The 19448-nt window shown below is 35.7% G+C and overlaps 1 protein-coding gene across 1 annotated transcript; it reads left to right on the forward strand.

Moving 5' to 3' along the window:
- The first annotated feature begins 8868 nt into the window (after positions 1 to 8868).
- Positions 8869 to 15913, forward strand: UVH6 (RAD3-like DNA-binding helicase protein). Its single transcript, XM_020382514.3, has 12 exons — positions 8869 to 9617; positions 10397 to 10677; positions 11014 to 11096; positions 11180 to 11583; positions 11726 to 11919; positions 12060 to 12240; positions 12318 to 12442; positions 13815 to 13904; positions 14029 to 14107; positions 14193 to 14269; positions 14897 to 15005; positions 15429 to 15913. The coding sequence occupies exons 1-12, from the start codon at positions 9084 to 9086 to the stop codon at positions 15546 to 15548; spliced, it is 2277 nt and encodes a 758-aa protein (XP_020238103.1). The 5' UTR covers positions 8869 to 9083; the 3' UTR covers positions 15549 to 15913.
- The last annotated feature ends 3535 nt before the right edge of the window (positions 15914 to 19448 follow it).

Raw genomic sequence — 19448 nt, forward strand, 5'->3', positions numbered from 1 at the left:
TCTCATTGTGACACCCTTTTCTTCGCATACTCATACTCCTAAATACTAATGGAACAAAGAACCTTACCTGAATAAAACTTGATTTGAAATAAATAAATAGTTCGTAAAATGCCTTTAAGGATAGAAGATTCACATTTGATTCAAAATGGAACAAGTTCAAAATTTAAATATCTCCACAATAATGACTAGAACATAACGGTCACCAAAAATAATACATGAATCCAATGACCAACACTTTTACTTAAGAAGGTGAAATAAACCAAGTAAACTGAATAACAATCCCTAAACTATGAACCCTGATATCACATCTTATTAAAGCTTTAACCATAAACACGCTAAGGCCTAAGCCTCAACATTAGTGTAACGACCCACCCTAGGCCGTCACATCTAGAACCAATCAAAGATAAATAATATATATAAAAGAAAATAGAATAAGAGCCAGCTACGCTAGAGTGTAAATATACAATAACATATAAAATTGTTTCTAAAATATATATAACATAAGCTTATAGTAGAGTCATCCTCAGTAAGGTTATACAGTAATCCAAAAAGATAATATAATTACAATGTCATGAAGACATCAAAATAAGACACCCTAGGTGCTGGTCAAGCTCTAAACCTAGCCACTCCTCAAAACAGCTATCCAAAAGACTCCTTGCTATCCCAAGGCCTCACACCTGATCTGCTCCCCCACATAGTGAGATCATCACAGTCATCATGGAAATATAAGGGTTAGCACATATAAAACCAATCATAGTACATCATAATAAAATATCATTAAAACAGATATTTATCCACAGTATTTATCCAGACCAACAAGTCATTTCCAAGCTAAATATAGACCATTCCAAAATATATTGTATACACATCCATGCCAATGCATACATATTTTATGATAATAAAGAATCCATAACCAATGTATACAATCCATACTATATGTATACATATTCCACATCCAAAACAAAGTCACACCACTGTATAATCCATGATGTAACCAACACATCCAAACCAAATGTTGGCCTCAGCACCATCCAAACCAAGTGTTGATACGGTGAAACATGTCATCAACCCATGTCTCACGCCTAACCTCTCATGAAAAATATACAGTTGGATTACGTCGTCACGTAACCCTGGTGGGGCCACCTCATCCATCGGTATGACTCGGCCTAGACCCATACCGGTAGCAAATAGAATACTTAGAGGAGTACTTCAGAATCCACCTAACATCTGAAGTGATTTATTATATAATCTTTGGAAAAGTTCCATATTGGAATCCTCACCATGGGATTCTCAAATTCCATATTTTCCAAAGATTATATCATGATCTCACCAAGAGATCTAATCCATACCATAACCTTACTCCTCTAAGTTCTATTAGCTTTCCAAACCACACACATATAGCATATTCCATAATTACATACCAAAAATTTCCATAACCATGCCAAATTATTCAATATAATACCATAAATAACTAAACACTTAAAATAACCATCAACTTAAACAAATGATAATCTTCATATAAACAAAATAGCATATCAAAAGTTATACTACCCCTATCATGCTCATACATACTAGATTAAGTCTTATAAGTACTACCCTTACTTAGATAAACCTGAACCAAAACTCGGGCAGAACCTCCTCCTCTTCCTTAAACAAGAACCGAAACTCGGGCAGAATCTCCTCCTCTCCCTCCTTTTTTCTCTCCCCTGGCAGAACCTCCTCTACTGGATTCCTCTTCCTTTCTTTCCCCTCCTCTCCTTTTTCTCTCTCTCTCTCTAGGACCCTCTCTCTCAAAATCCTACTTTTCCAACACCCCCAACCCCCTATTTATAGAGTTCTGCCTTCCTAACCCGGAACGGCCCGTTCCAAAAGCGGAACGCCCGTTCTGGGCCTGAAAAATCCACGTAAAATTTTGAACTCGAACGGCCCGTTCCAAAACCAGAACGGCCCGTTAACGGCCCGTTCTGAGACTCATCCAGAACGGCCTGTTCTCCTTCTGAAACGGCCCGTGCTCCTTCTAGAACGGCCCGTTCCAAAATCAGAACGGCCCATTCTCCTTGTTGGAACGGCCCGTTCTGGACCCGTTCCCAACTTAAAATTTAGTGTCTTTTTATTGCTTGGAACGGCCCGTTCCAATTTTGGAGCAGTCCGTTCCAAGTTACTCATTTACCCCTCAAACTTTAATAAAATTGCGAAAATGCCATTAATAGAAATTACAAAAATACCCCCTTTAAAAAAAATGAATATTACAATTCTCCCCAACAACAAAAATTTTCGTCCTCGAAAATTCACTTACTTAAAAAGAGATATGGGTATTGATCCTTCATCTTGTCTTCCAATTCCCAAGTGGCTTCATTAGTAAACTCATCCCAAATAACCTTTACCAAATTGATAGATTTACCTTGCAATTGTTTAACTTTCTTATCTGCCACTGAAACTGGCTGTTTCTCAAAAGTTAGATTCTCTTTAATTTGCACTGCATCTGATTCCAAGACATGACTCGGATCGTGAATATACTTCCTCAATTGTGAAACATGAAACACATCATGTAGATTAGACAGAAATGGAGGTAATGCAATCTGATATGCCACTGGTCCAATCCTCTTGAGAATTTGATACGGCCCAATAAACTTAGGATTCAACTTCTTAGCTTTGATAACTCTTCCCACACATGTGGTAGGAGTTACCTTCAAAAACACATGTTCTCCCTCTGAAAACTCCAAAGGTTTCCTCCTCTTGTCTGCATAAGACTTTTGCCGACTCTGAGCAGCTCTCATTTGTTTCACCTTTTCAGTAGTCTGTAAGATGATCTCTGGTCCCACCATCACTGATTCTCCCTCTTTAAACCAACACAAAGGTGTTCGACACTTTCTCCCATACAGAGCCTCAAAAGGTGCCATTCCTATACTTGCGTGAAAACTGTTATTATAAGTGAACTCAACCAAAGGTAAGATTTCTTCCCAACTCCCTAGATGATCCAAAATACAAGCCCTCAACAAGTCCTCCAAAGATTGGATAGTCCTCTCAGACTGCCCATCAGTCTGTGGGTGGTAAGCAGAACTAAGTCTCAACTTAGTTCCTAACGCCTGATGCAAACTCTGCCAAAATCGAGAAGTAAAACGAGGATCCCTATCAGAGATGATACTGGAGGGCACACCATGTAATCTAACAATCTCCTTAATATACAACTGAGTTAACTTTTCCAAGGACCACTTTATATTCACTGGAAGGAAATGAGCACACTTAGTTAATCTATCCACGATCACCCAAATAGAATCACAATTCTTAGCATACCTTGGTAATCCAACAACAAAATCCATGGTTATACTATCCCATTTCCATTCTGGCACTTCCATCATTTGTAACAAACCTCCTGGTTTTTGATGTTCCACTTTAGCTTTCTGACACACAATGCAAGATGCAACATACTCGGCTATCTCCCTCTTCATACCATTCCACCAAAACATTTTCTTCAAATCTTGATACATTTTTGTCATACCCGGATGTACACTCAACTTGCTCTTATGACCTTCCTCAAGTATCAACTTCTTCAACTCCTCATCTTGTGGAATACAAATTCTACTCTTGTACCTCAAGACTCCATCCATATCTTGTTCAAATCCTTCAGCTTTCTCAGAACCCAACAACTCTCTAACCTTATTCAATCCCGTATCCTGAACTTGTTTTTGTTTCACCATTTCCAAGAAATCACTAGTAATGGTAGTCATACCACAACTAATAAAATCTGGAGCAATCATAATATTAAGATTCATATCCCTGAATTTCTCTACCAACTCCATCTCTCTAACCATCATGTAAGACATATGAAGAGATTTTCTACTCAAAGCATCTGCCACCACATTCGCTTTACCTGGATGGTACATTAACTGAAAGTCATAATCTTTCAAAAACTCAATCCACCTCCTTTGCCTCATATTTAACTCTTTCTGATCAAACAAATATTTTAGACTCTTATGATCACTGAACACATCAAACTTTTCTCCATAGAGATAATGTCTCCAAATCTTCAAAGCAAAAACCACTACAGCCAACTCTAGATCATGCGTAGGATAATTAATTCCGTTCATGAGTCTTTAATTGCCTAGATGCATAGGCCACAACCTGTCTATCTTGCATAAGAACACATCCTAAACCTTGATGAGATGCATCACAATAAACCTCAAAAGATTTATTAGGATCTGGCAGAATCAACACTGGAGACGACGTCAGCTTTTCTTTTAATTTTTGAAAACTCCTTTCACACTCCTCCGTCCATATAAAAGGATGATCCTTCCTGGTCAGTTATGTCAAAGGCATAACTATTTTAGAAAATCCTTCTATAAATCTTCTATAATAGCCAGCCAATCCCACAAAACCTCTAACTTCAGTAACTGATTTCGGACGCTCCCACCTCAAAATCGCTTCCACCTTAGTAGGACCAACTGCAATTCCTTGTGCAGAAATCACATGACCCAAGAACTTAACTTCAGATAGCCAAAACTCACATTTTGACAACTTTGCAAATAATTATTTCTCCTTCAATACTTGCAAAACTATCATCAGATGTTCTCTATGTTCCTCCATAGATCTAGAATAAACCAGAATATCATCAATAAACACCACCACAAACTTATCCAGAAAGGGTCTGAAAATCCTGTTCATATAATCCATGAAAATAGCTGGAGCATTCATCACTCCAAAAGGCATGACAACATACTCATAATGGCCATACCGAGTCCTGAAAGCAGTCTTTGGTATATCCTCCTCCCTTACCCGAATCTGGTGATACCCAGACCTCAAATCAATCTTGGAGAAAATAGAAGCTCCCCTCAACTGATCCATTAAATCATCTATCCTAGGCAATGGATACTTATTCTTAATTGTCAATTTATTTAACTGCCTGTAATCCACACATAACCTCACACAACCATCCTTCTTCTTTACCAACAACACTGGTGCTCCCCACGGAGATACACTAGGTCTGATCATTTGCTTCTCTAAAAGCTCTTCAACCTGCTTCTTCAATCCAGACAACTCTGCTGGTGCCATTCTATAAGGAGAAATAGACACTGGTCCCGCCCCTGGTATAAGATCAATACTAAATTCCAACTCTCACTTTGGTGGTAACCCCGGAACATCATCCGGAAAAACCTCTGGAAATTCTCTAACAACATCAATACTATTCAGCAACTTTTCATTCTCTACACTAATAAAAGATAGGATCATAAACCCAAGAGCTCCACCCTTCAACAACCCATCCACCTGTCCACTAGAAATAAATCTCTCATGTTCAACAGTAGGAAAGATTAATCTCTTTTCTGAACAATCTATCAAAATCCTATTGGCAGAAAGCCAATCCATCCCTAAAATCACATCCAACTCAGATAGAGGTAAACAAAACAAATTCACTTTATAACAACGCCCTTCCACCTCCATTGGACATCTCAAACAAACCTCAGAAGTCAAAACAGACCCTGAAGCTGGGGTAGAAACAACTAGATCCACACACAAAGAATTCACAACCAAATTTAACCTTGCCACGCACTCATAATAAATAAAAGAATGTGAAGCACCAGAATCAAATAAAATAGAAATATCATTACCATCATCTTTACCCTTTCCCTTTACCAGCTCAGATGACGTTTCAGCTTCAGCACCTGTTAAAGCAAAAACACGACCTGCTGCAATAGGCCGATCCACTTTCTGGTTCTCTCTAGCTGGAATATTTCTGACATTGCAATCTTTAGCCATGTGACCCACCTTACCACATTTAAAACACATATAGTTCTTTGTAGGACAGTCCCTCATCATATGTGGGCCTCCACATGTGTAACATTTAATACTCTAAACAACTCCTGTAGTAGTAGTCCCCATTGATTTCTTATTAGCATTTCCAATTTGAAACTGAGATGGTCTCTTTTGAGGATGTTTCCCCCTCCCAAATTCAGATGATCCCTTAGTACCTTTTGCCATTTTATTTCCTCCTTCAAATCTCTCAACTATTTTTGCCTTTTCAACTAGAACTGGAAACTCCATAATCCCCATAGGAACAATAGTCTTTTTCAGCTCATACCTTAAACCTTCACTAAACTTCCTGCATCTCCATGCTTCAGAGATAGCTTGAGAATAGTACCTAGCCAAGTGTTCAAACTTAACCACATACTCTTGTATTGACATATTTCCTTGCTGCAGTCTCAAAAATTCAGCTTCCTTAGCATATCTGGCGCTATCTGGAAAATATTTCTCTAGGAATACCTTTTTGAAAATTTTCCAATTTATCGCCTCCCCTCTAGCCTCCATCATAGCTTGAGCACCTTTCCACCAGAAACTAGCCTCACCCACCAACATATAAACAACATAAACTAGCTTCCTTTCCTCAGGACAATGCATCACCATGAAGATTTTCTCCATCTCCTCAATCCATTGATCAGCAACTTCAGGTCCATCAACACCTGTAAATTGAGGAGGATTCCCTTTTCTAAACTCTGACAAGCCCCTATACTTATCAGGTACCTCAGCCCTAGCTGCTTCAGTTGCAGCTCGGTTGGTCTCCATCTGAGCCAACAAAGTATTCTGTTGTCCAATAGCAGCAGCAATTAGCTCCATAGCCTGAGCAATCTGCCGCTCATCTACACCTGAAGAAGGATTAGAATGGTTTCCCCTACCAACCATCCTAATCAAGATAAAAGATCAAGGAACCCACGAGTTTACACCAAAACACATAAGTAATTCCTTTCCAAAAAATCCATTTCCACACAACAGAAACATAACAAGACCATTTCCCACAAACCCTAAAGAGACTCGACCAGCTCTGATACCAAAATTGTAACGACCCACCCTAGGCCGTCACATCTAGAACCAACCAAAGATAAATAATATATATAAAAGAAAATAGAATAAGAGCCAGCTACGCTAGAGTGTAAATATACAATAACATATAAAATTGTTTCTAAAATATATATAACATAAAAGAAAATAGAATAAGAGCCACCTCTGGCCTCTTCCTTTCTCAACATAATATCATTTGGATATCCTCTAAAAAGTTGACATGGCAGAAGTTAAACCATCACGCACACCTTTATCTCCCACTGCCACCCTTACACTAAACAATGGCACACCCACCGCTGGCCACCCATTATCGGAGCATCACTGGTGCCCTGCAATACCTGACCCTTACTAGACCTAACCTATCTTTTTCTATTAATAAACCATCCCAATATATGCACAAACCTACCACCTTTCACTTCCAACACCTCAAAAGCCTACTTTGATACCTCAAGTCCACTCTTAACAATGACATCCTACTATGGAAACCAACCTCCCTTATTTTAATGGCCAACATAGATGCAGATTGGGGTGGGAATGTTGTTGACAAAATCTCGATCTCTGTGTTTATTATCTTCTTTGGAGACAACTCGACTTATCGATTCTCTAAAAAAATAATGCACTGTTGCGAGGTCTTCCACTATGGCTGAATATCTTGCAATAGCCACAACCACCCCTGAGATCATATGGCTTATCAATCTCCTTATAGAACTTTGAGTCTGCTTGTCCACACCTTCAACACTTTTGTGTGACAACATTAGTGCCACCTATTTATGCTCTAACCTTGTCCTTCGCTCTGGGATGAAACATATCTCACTAGACTACCACTTTGTATGCAAGCAGGTTCAAGTTGGATGCCTCAATGTATCTCATGTATCCACTAAAAATCAACTAGTTAATGTTCTTACAAAGCCTTTTTCCATAGCTCGATTGAAAGATCTTACAATCAAGATGTATGTTATGGATGGCAATTTCATCTTAAAGGGATATATAAACACGTGAAAATTTCACTTTATCATTAATTCATATACACACAATCCATTTATATTGATACATATTTTATTATTATTGTTAACTAATGTGTCATAATCTTCTCAGATATATTAGGAAATATCATAGCTGATTTTGTATCGACATCTTTAATTCATGGATTCTCCACTTGTATATATCAGAAAGCTTTGTACACATTAAAATGCAATTGCAAAACCTAATTCTTCCAAACCTTATATCCCAAACCCTTTGATTTTCTAGGCTACTTTTTACTTCTTTTTTGTATCTTTTGTCTCAGTAAAATCTCCATCATTTAGTGATTTTGAATGCACTACTACATTACATGAGAGAAATATACTATCTAGGGGTGAGCATGAGTCGAGGGAAATATACTATATAGGAGTGAGCATAAGTCGAGTTAGACCTCACCTATCCAAGCCTGACACACTTTTTGACCGACCATATTTTTAAACCCAAACCTAACTCAAGGAAGGCCTGAAAATATATAAGATAAAGTCAGGTCAACTCAACTTTGAAACACTATATTAGTTTTAGCATTATGCATAGTTAAATTATAAATTAAAATAAGTGAAAAACATAAATTTAGGAATATTTTATTAATTTTTTTAAAATAAATAATTTTATTATGAATATAATACTATATTATAATTTTTTTTAATAATTAAATCAATTTATACACAATAATTTAATAAAATTTATACTTTTTAAGATAATATTATGTATTAAATCGAGTTTGATGACCCAAAACATAACTTAAATTTATCCTAAAAATATACTAATTCAATTTCAAAGTCTAAGTTCATCCAAATCAACTTGAGATTAAGCTGGAATGGATAATACATTTTATACTATCTAAAACCTCGACATTTTATTTCATTAGAATTTCTCTTATTAAATTTAATGCGTATTTATATTAAAATAATATTTAATTAACATATAAACATAAATTAATCATTATTATCAATTTTAAGATACTATAGGAACTCCGAAATTTGTAAATGATACAAAAGAAAACTGTCTTTGGAAATTTTAACATAATTCACATGTACCAACTACTACTGCCCTTCTCACTCTATTAGTCTATTACCTCAGCTGCCTCCATTCCCTGGGCCTCCCTTCTCAAAACCAATTCCCTCCGCCACAGTGTTGCAAACCCTAAAACCTTCTTCTCCACCGTTCATGTCCGATCCCTAACCCAACCCCAATCTCTCACCACATTCCCCAGACAAACACCCCAAAAGCCCAAAATGAAGTTCGAAATCGAGGACGTGACAGTGTACTTCCCCTACGACAACATCTACCCGGAGCAATTCTCCTACATGGTGGAGCTCAAACGCGCCCTCGACGCCAAGGGCCACTGCCTCCTCGAAATGCCCACCGGCACCGGAAAAACCATCGCCTTGCTCTCCCTCATCACCAGCTACGTCCTCTCCAAGCCCAATTCCCCCCTCAAGCTCCTCTACTGCACCCGCACCGTGCACGAGATGGAGAAGACGCTCGCCGAGCTCCGCCTCCTCCACGACTACCAGCTCCGCCACCTCGGCCCCGCCGCCAGGATCCTCGCCCTCGGCTTGTCCTCGCGGAAGAATCTCTGCGTCAATTCGCGCGTCCTCGCCGCCGAGAACCGCGACTCCGTTGACGCCGGCTGCCGGAAACTGACGGCCACGTGGGTCCGGGCGCTGGCCGCGGAGAACCCTGCGGTCCCGACTTGTGAGTTTTTTGAGCAGTATGAGAGGGCGGGGTCGTCTGCGGTTCTGCCTCCCGGGGTTTACACTTTGCAGGTTGGGGTTTGGTTTTGGTTGGGTTATGAGTGAAGGGTTTGGTTTTGATGGGGCTTTGGATGTTGCATCATTCCATGGGTGTGAGGTGTTTGGGATTTGTTTGGATGAAAAGGAATTTGGTTTTGATTGGTTTTGGCCCTTTTGGGTGTTTGTTTGATATCTGTGAGCAAGGTTTTAAATTGGGGTTGTGGTTTTGGTCGCAGTCCTTGATATTGTGGGATGTTACAGACAAATGTGGTTAATTTGCTGCAATTGTTGCGGTTGCAGAGACTCCAAAAACCTTGATATTGCGGAGTTTTGGTTGTGGATCGGTTTTTAAAACCTTATTATGGGTAAATGAGGTCAATGTGACTGCAATTGTTGTGGTCACTGAGTCTCCAAAAACCTTGATGTTGTGGAGTTTTGGTTATGGATTGGTTTTTAAAATGTTTTTCTTTCTTATTTTTAACATGGCTGATTAGAAGATTTTATTTATTTATTAACAAGTTTCAATCTTCTATGATTTTGGAGTGTTTGGGTTTTGTGGTTGCTTGAAAGATTGGGTTTTAAGGTTTAGGATGTTAACCAATTCTAAAATGTTCAAATTCTGAGTATTTGTAGTCTACTGAATGGATAAAAAGAAAATTGAGTTTGATTAGTTTTGAATGTTTGCTGTTTCTGAAATGTTTGGATTTTAAGTGTGGACCAGACTGAAAATTTTCAATTTTTATTGGTTGTGCTTTATGATTTTTACCAAAAGTTTTGAAATGTTTGAAACTGAATGTGTATGTTGATTGTAGGACCTGAGAGCCTTTGGGAAGGAGAAGGGGTGGTGTCCTTACTTTTTGGCACGGCATATGGTGCAGTTTGCCAACGTGGTAGTGTATAGTTATCAGTATTTGCTTGATCCGAAGGTGGCTGGCATAATATCTAAGGAGATGCAAAAAGAGTCTGTTGTTGTGTTTGATGAAGCTCATAATATTGATAATGTTTGTATTGAAGCGCTTAGTGTGAGTGTGAGGAGGCAGACTATTGAAGGTGCCAGAAGAAACCTTAGTAGGATGCGTCAGGAAATTGACAAGTATGTGCTGTTTCTAGCTTTCTCCTTTTGTATGGTGCCAATTTTCCAATATGAAAACTTATATAGGGTAGCATGGGAGAATAAATTAAAAGAATTTAATGATTCTGGTGAATTTGGAAACTTCTGTGAAATTACAATTATTTTTCTATTCCTACATTGGTTAGGTTGATTCATAAAAGGAAGAATTATGAAGGGTCAAACTTTACCTAGGGGCACTTGGAATTCCTCCCCCTTTCCATTTGCAATAGTGCCATTATTGCTTTATTTTTCATTTGTACCCGTTGCTGAAATTTGATTCAGTTTCTCTTGACTATCGGAATTTGAACTGGTAGGAAGGTTCAAGGCCACTGATGCAGGTAGACTTCGTGCTGAATACAATAGGCTTGTTGAAGGTTTGGCACTAAGAGGAGACCTGCCTGGTATGTCTGGTTGTCAATTTTGTTATTGATGTCTTTGTGTTACCACTGGTCATCACTAACTAAAACTTCTCTTTTTTTCATAGCTACTGATGGCTGGCTTGCAAATCCAGCCTTGCCTGATGATATACTAAAGGAGGCTGTACCCGGAAATATTCGTCGAGCTGAGCATTTTATTCATGTTTTACGTAGGTTAGTTCAATACCTTGAAGGGCGCTTGGAAACTGAGAATGTGGAGAAGGAGAGCCCTGTTAGCTTTGTTGTCTCTGTTCTTAACCATGCTGGAATTGACCAAAAAGCACTAAAGTTCTGCTATGACCGCCTTCATTCATTGATGATGACGTTGGAAATTACAGACACTGACGAGTTCCTTCATATCCAAACTATATGTGATTTTGCCACCCTTGTGGGAACATATGCTCGTGGTTTTTCTATTATAATTGAACCTTTTGATGAGCGAATGCCACACATTCCTGATCCAGTATTGCAGGTTAGCATTGTTGTTTTGAATTTTTTTTTTTACTCTATTGCTATTTTAACCTTAAAAGTAGTTTTGTTATGCAACATTTATTTATTTCTAGCGTGCATCCAGTACACTTTTTCTTATTCTTTTTTCATTAACAACATTTCAGCTTTGTTGCCATGATGCTTCTCTCGCCATTAAGCCAGTTTTCGAGCGATTTCAGTCTGTTGTGATTACATCTGGCACACTAAGCCCAATAGATCTGTACCCTCGCCTTCTAAATTTCAATCCTGTTGTCAGTCGAAGTTTTACTATGTCCTTAACAAGAGATTGTATATGTCCTATGGTACTTACCCGCGGCAGGTATTCCCATTATTTGCTCCTCCATATTGTAAAATAAACCTTGTTAATATATTTTTAATCTCTGATTTGCTTTAAAAAGACCTCACCTCTTTTACTTCCCCCTTGGTTTCCTTTTTAATATTTAATGTTTCTTGTTTCAGTGATCAGCTCCCAGTCAGTACGAAATTTGATATGAGAAGTGATCTGGGTGTAGTTAGGAATTATGGAAGGCTCTTATTGGAGATGGCTTCAGTTGTTCCAGATGGGATTGTGTGTTTCTTTGTTAGTTACTCTTATATGGATGGGATAGTCAATACCTGGAATGAAACTGGAATTTTAAAGGTGAGGGAACTAATTAATTATTTATTTTTTTAATTTCCAGTTCGTTTACTAGTAGTGTAAAATTATCATTTTTGCAGGAAATAATGCAACATAAACTAGTGTTTATTGAGACTCAGGATGTGGTAGAAACTACGTTGGCTCTTGACAACTACCGCAAAGCTTGTGATTGTGGAAGAGGTGCTATCTTTTTTTCTGTTGCTAGGTACGATAACAGAAACATATCCTCCTGGGTTTTTTATGTAAGATTAACTAAACTACACTCTCTTTATAACGAAAAGGGAAATATGCACTTTCTTTGGTAGCATATTAAATATTAAATGACATACATAGTAGTATATCACTAACCAATGTTGTCAAAATTACAATCCAACGTGTAGGATCATATGATCCAATGTCTTTTTGCCTCCCTTGCGAACTCACTAACCTAGCAGAAAATGCTCCATGGTTGGATGCTGGATTGTTGCTCCAAAGCATTGAATCATTGGATCATTGCTCCAAAATGCGTGTTTGTAGCTGCAAATGAACTGGGTTGGGTTGTGTGACCTGTTTTTTAAAAAAAAGATCTTTTTTGATTGTTGATGTGCATAATGTTGCCTTCCTCAACCTCAATCTAGTTCTTTATTTGTCCTCTACATTTGCCTTTTGAGCCTTTCTGGTTCTCTTCTGTTTTTGCCTTCTGTATGTGGTTGAAGGCAGAAGTGAAGTTTGATGCTTTCATTGCACTCTGTATTTGGGTTACTAGGCATGCTCTGCCAGCTGCATCTATTTTCTTTTACACTTTAGTTTGTGATGCTCCCTCCATTTCAATGTCGAAAATTTGATTTTGACAGCCTTGGCACCAATTGACCTGTCGGATATTATAGGCACAAAATGTTTTGTTGGCAAATATTTGGATAATATTGCTAAAACAATTTCTGCATCTTATTTCATTATTTGATAAGAGAAGTGCACTAAAGGATTTATACATGGTGGCTGTATATCAAAACCAATCATTCACAGAATTTCATGTGGAAGTTTTAAAGCCAAACCTCTTCCATCTAATTAGTGATTTGGTTAATTAATTTCTTATGCCTCTTTGAAGCTCCTTTTTGTTGAGTCATATACAACAACAAAAGTGTTTTCTCATTAGGTGTGGTTGGCTACATGGATCATATATTCATATGCTGCCATTGTGTTTTGTCAAAAATCTATTTTCATAGAGGCCATTTCGATATCAGTTGCTTTTAATGGTTTCACCTGGTGTTTTTCGGGATCTTCCCCTATATCTAACTATTGACTTGTCCTTTAGTTCACTTGATTAAACTCTTATTACTAGTAAGGGCTTTTATTGGTATTCTTCTCACATGGCTAAACAATCATGGCATGATTGGCTCTACTTTCTTTATTTCTTAATATGTGATATTGCTGTTTTTTCGCTTAACACTCTTGTATGATCTAATCCATTACTTTGATTGTCTATAAAAGAGGAATTTTCTTTTTCATTTACTAATTTGGCTACGAGTTGCTGTAATTGTATACTACTTTACCTATTTATCAAGGTCATCTGAGCCTAACAATATATGTACTTTTTGCAGGGGAAAGGTTGCTGAAGGTATAGATTTTGATCGTCATTATGGTCGACTAGTAATCATGTTCGGGGTTCCTTTTCAATACACATTAAGCAAGTGAGTTTCATTTGACTAAATTTCTGAATAAGGGTAATTTAGAACTGTTGTATTTCTTTATCTTGTCAAAATTGTGGAGGTTAAATGTCCGGTTCCAGAATTTATTAGGGTAATAATTTTTCAGGATTTTGCTTGCACGCCTGGAGTATCTACGGGATACTTTTCAAATTAAGGAAGGAGATTTTCTGACTTTTGATGCATTGGTGTGTTTCTCTCTCGTATAATTGTTGCTTATAATTTGATCACCAGATTCCTAAAACATAGTGAAAATTATTTCTGCTTAAACAGAGACAAGCTGCTCAGTGTGTGGGTCGTGTAATCCGTTCAAAGGCTGATTATGGAATGATGATTTTTGCAGACAAAAGGTTAGTATCATTACATCCCTTTTCTTCCATAAACACAGTAGTGCATTTTAGGAAAATGTGAGGGCTGCTTTTGGTATTCTATGCTGAACTTAAGCAATTGTTTATAATTTGATTTGATTTAGCCTCTAAAAGTTTGCAACTTGCTAGTTTCTAGTTTTGATTAAAAAAACACAAAGCACAATGAACTATCTTTTTGTAACTTTATGGACTTTGTCCTGAAATCGGTTGGAAGTTATTGTGTCTCTAATAATGAATGAAAAACCAAAAGAACCCGTGACAAGATGTATAATCTAGTTTGTTAAGAAAAGAAAGAAATATGTTCTTTCATGCCATGACATGTTTAATTTAGATACTGATCTAATCAGCAAAAAATTGGTAAATGTCTTGGTTACAAATTCTATACATTATATAGGAAATAGCAAATTTCAACTTTAAAGGTCTGCATGAATTAATACCCTAGTCTACATTTTTGTTGCTTGGGTAAAATAGCAAATGGATATCATTTTTTGTGCACATCATCACTCTCACTGACTTCAGGATTTATGATGGATAGGTTTGCTTCTAGTTTTCTCTTTGACAGAATTTTGATAGTAATAGATTGTTGGTTATAACTTCTGCACTCTGCAGGTATAGTCGTCATGACAAACGTTCAAAATTGCCTAGTTGGATACTCTCTCATTTACATGATGCCCACCTCAACTTGAGCACAGACATGGCTTTGCATATAGCACGTGAGGTCAGTCCTTGTACTTCTGGTTTGAAGCATGTGTAGTCACTTGCATACAATCTCATGGATGTTAGAGCATCTTGTTTTTGGTTTATGTTACATTTTCCCCTTTTTTATTCTCCTTTTTCTGGTTATTTCCCTTCAAATTAATTACGCTGCTATTCTATCTCAAGTATGATTGTGTCAAATTGCCAAGTGTTAGTAGTAGCAATTAAGTCCCTTGATCCTCTTGTTGTGCACTTGATTTAATGATCTTGTATACCTTGCTTCACAGTTTAACTAGAAAATATGTATGCCCAGATGCATGCATGCATATATGTACGCACTGGTTGATGTTGGAATTGTTTGTGACCTTGTTGAAGTTGCTTGTTAGTGATACCATATCCAATAGTATGATTGCATAATTACACTTTTCTTGTCTGTTAAATGCAGTTTCTCAGGAAAATGGCCCAGCCATATGATAAAACTGGTGGCACTGGCAAGAAAACCTTGTTGTCCCAGGAAGACTTGGAGAAGATGGTTGTGGGCAGCATGGATGATATGTTGTATTGAGGCTTCCCTACGCATGTCTACTATTTTTTAGATTTGGGGTGGCTTCCATGTGGGTCTTAATTCCATATGCAGTTCTCACGTTTAGAGATAAGGGAAATGTGATTTTGATGTGAATGGTTCATAGAGAAATCCATAATGATGAGGTAGAGACACATTGTTTAGCATGGAAATCTAGTTGAGGAATTGAGCTTCAATCTTAAAATATTCTATAACACATTTGTTTAGGCCTTTAGTGGGCTTATCGAATTTTGGTGAGTACTTTCATGCTTATCTTGGGCTATGGGAAAATTGTATTGATCTCTTTGATGTTATTTTAAATGATTCACTTTTCCTCTAATTTTTAATTAATTTATTTATTTATCTAAGTGATACATATAATACTATTTATATACTATTAAGAGAGTACAAATTATTAATGCAAGTGCACATATATTCTAAATATGTTGTGATTAAAAAAATATATTAATTTCAAGAAATCATTTCAAAGAATGGACTGAAAAGTTATTATTTTTAAAATTGGAGAACAATGATTTTTTTTATAAAGACGATGTTATTATACATAATTTAGAAACGAAGAATAAATTTGTTTATGATTAATAGAACATGAATTAACTTTTTTTTTATTTTTTTATTTTTATCTTTCATTTTAACTAATGATGTTAATCCAAGAGGGTGAATGCAATTTTGCCTAAACTTATTTGTCATTTTAATGTGTTTATAAATTAATGTGGCGATGATTTATCATAGGCACCTCAATTTTCAGTTTATGAACAAAATAAGTTGCTTATTGGAGGTGTTGTTTACGGATCAATTTGTTGCTGGGAGGAAAAATAAATCAAACCGGTCAATTTTGATTGACTTGGACAAATTAAATCTATGAAGATCGTTTGTCTCATCAGTTTATATATTGGAGGTGTTGGAGGCGAAGTAGTTAACAATAAATATGTTGATTGGCTTGGGTGGTTAGGTTCTTGAGATCGAATTAGTATTAGAGAAAGAATGGTAATTTAAATTCAAACCTCAAATCATATGAGTAGAGAATTCCCTAGAAAACGAACATTGGCGAAATTAACACATACAACTGATAAAAAGGCAAAACTATATTGACCATGGAAAAGAAAAACCAATTATTCATTGCAATAAAACAAAAACCAAAGCTCCACTTGACAAGATCGGTAACACAAAAAGGTGGCAGATTCAGTGATATTTCTTATGCTTAGAGTATATGTTTGGATTAAGGAAATAGGTAAATTTTTGTTCTATTTCTTGAAATTGTAAGCAAAGATTTTTAGTTTTTGAGTTTACAGAATTAATATGTTAATTCTTGATTTTACAAAATGTTTTTCATTTATTTTATTTTGTGCAAATTAATAGTGGAAAATGGTTAAAATAAAGGACTCCTTTGAAAGCCAATGAGTCTAATGTTGATTTGATACAAGCAACAATAATGAAAACTACAAACATAAAGGATGAGCAAATGGACCACAACCAAAATTGCTTTGACTTTAATGATTTAACAACTTCAATATTGCATTAATCATGTTGTGCGAATCTTTCATGATATAATAATAGGATCATCACGACTTAGAATCATGAAAAAAGAAAAACATTGAAACATAGAAAACTAAAGTGTATATACACATTTATTTGAAACATGATTGAAACTCTTCTAAACTTCTTTAATATATGAATGTCATTGAATGGCAAGTTACACTTGCTTTTATTAATAAATACACCTCATTATTTTTTAAAATAAAATCAGTTCTCTATATACTCTTTTAATTTATTTATTTTTCTTTTGAAAAAAGATTCTTTTATGCTTACTCTCTTATTCGATCACTCTGTTTTTCTTTGTTACCCTTTTTTCTTTAACCATTCTTTTGCTCCCAATAACTCCATGTTGCTTTATCTTTATTACTTTTTATATTGAATGAGTTCAAACATGATGTTGTATAAACTATGTGTAAACCTTGAGTGCTTTTTTAGTTTGCTTTTAGGACAGTGACTAGTTTCATGATACAATACTCTCATTCATTATTTTCTAACAAGTTTCACTAGACCATTTAATAGTTTTTAATAGCTAAACGCCTAATTATTTATTCTTGTTTATATTCTAAGTGTTGGAATATACATGCTTAGTATGATGAACTCAAAAAATGTATGAATATTATATCATATTGTATATTTATCCATGCAACTAACATATACATAGTTTTAAGAAGAAAAAAAATTCTTATTTTGTTTTATGTAGAAAAGAAAGTTGTCTTTGTGTTAGTTATACTAATATGACTAAAAACAACATTTTATAAATGCATATCCAAAAGGGGTAATATGAAAACCCACACTGTACAAGGATAGTTGTATCAATGTTTTCACTTCTACTTGGCATTAAAGGACAAAACACATGTTGTACCTCTATGTGACGAGCAAAAAGCTACTCCTACAACAAATGCTTTGTTCCTCCTACATTTGTCTCCCAATGTATCTTTTTCAAGGTTGTATGTAAAAGGAACTCAAAGACTCTTAAAAGTTGAGAGAAAAACTCCATTTTCATTCTTATATGCTCTAAAGTAATGAATTACATGGAGGAGACACCTATATATCAGCTTGGTTAGCTTGTGGTACAAGTTAAGTAAACTATGATCAAGTAGACCATAATTTAGTTAATTTGTACTCAAGCTAACTAACCATGATTGTCTAAATTAGAATTTCAAATTAGAATTTGAATTTAGACTCCATAATCATTAGATCCACACTAGCTAATGAGAAAAAAACGTGTGGCAAGGTGTGGTAGGTGTGATAAAAGGGCGTGGAGGTAAGAAAAAAGGTATAGAAGCAAACATATAGAAGGCGTGACTATGTATCGAACATGTAGCTAGGTAGGCTTCTATAAAGCTAGGGGGAGTAGGAACTCCAAAGTGGATGTACCACTCAAGGAAAAAAAAATGTTCTCTTCGCTTTCTTGGCCTAAACAAATCTAATTAGTACATTTTTCAATTTCTAGTTGCACCCCCAAGAATACTAGGTATACCCCTAAAAAGTTACAAGAAAATAAATTCTTATTCTAATTGACCCAAAATACAAGATCAAAATAAAAGAAATATTTACAATCAAGAAAAAATGAATTATTATTAAAACCTAAAGCTCAACATGAGCTTAGGTCTTCCTTTTTTTATGTCTAGTCTACTCTTCTTGACTCCTTGTAGACTTGGTCCCTAGGCATGATTGCATCAAAACACTTGTTACATTCAACCTTCTCGTGTTGTTAAGATGGAAGACACTTGTTATACTTGGGAAGTCCACTACAATGTTTGAGACTAGTACTTTGTAATGCTCAGGGGACATTTAGTAGGAGAGAAATTTTTTCATACTGATGAATCATGATTCCTAGTAATTACAAATCTTGGAAATTATGATTTCTGGGAATAGATAAAAATTTGTTTAGTTACTCATAAAGATTCATGAGAATATTCATATAAAATTTTCAAGAATTAAAGATTTTCATATTTGGTTAGAATAACATATTTTTGGGTATATACATATTTTTACAAAAATATTCTTTATCAAAATAACCACATTGGATATATTTTATTTGCTCAAATCTTATTACAAATATAACATTAAACTTTTTTTTAAGATCTAATTACTTTTTTGAAGATAATAAAAAGTTAATTACATATATAAACACATCTTTTCATATAATAATATTTGTATTTGATAAAACTTAAACTATTTCAAAAAGTTAAAAATTTATAGTTAAAGTTATTTAAATACATAATTCAACAAAAAGAAATAAATAAAGAAAACTACTACCTTATAATTAAGAAGGATTAAAATATATTATTTCATTTCATCCAAAAAAAATTAAATAAACAAGTGTTAAAAATATCATTAAATTAT

This window comes from Cajanus cajan, chromosome 1 (genome assembly GCF_000230855.2).
Source record: "Cajanus cajan strain Asha chromosome 1, NIPB_CcT2T_4, whole genome shotgun sequence".
NCBI classification, from domain to species: domain Eukaryota; kingdom Viridiplantae; phylum Streptophyta; class Magnoliopsida; order Fabales; family Fabaceae; genus Cajanus; species Cajanus cajan.

Bases quoted from the DNA above. Each gene is read 5' to 3' on its own strand.
- UVH6 (XM_020382514.3), top strand. From the start codon at position 9,084: ATGAAGTTCGAAATCGAGGACGTGACAGTGTACTTCCCCTACGACAAC. The intron at 11,584-11,725 runs GTTAGCATTGTT...ACAACATTTCAG, and splicing joins TTCCTGATCCAGTATTGCAG to CTTTGTTGCCATGATGCTTC. The intron at 13,905-14,028 runs GTGAGTTTCATT...ATAATTTTTCAG, and splicing joins TTTCAATACACATTAAGCAA to GATTTTGCTTGCACGCCTGG.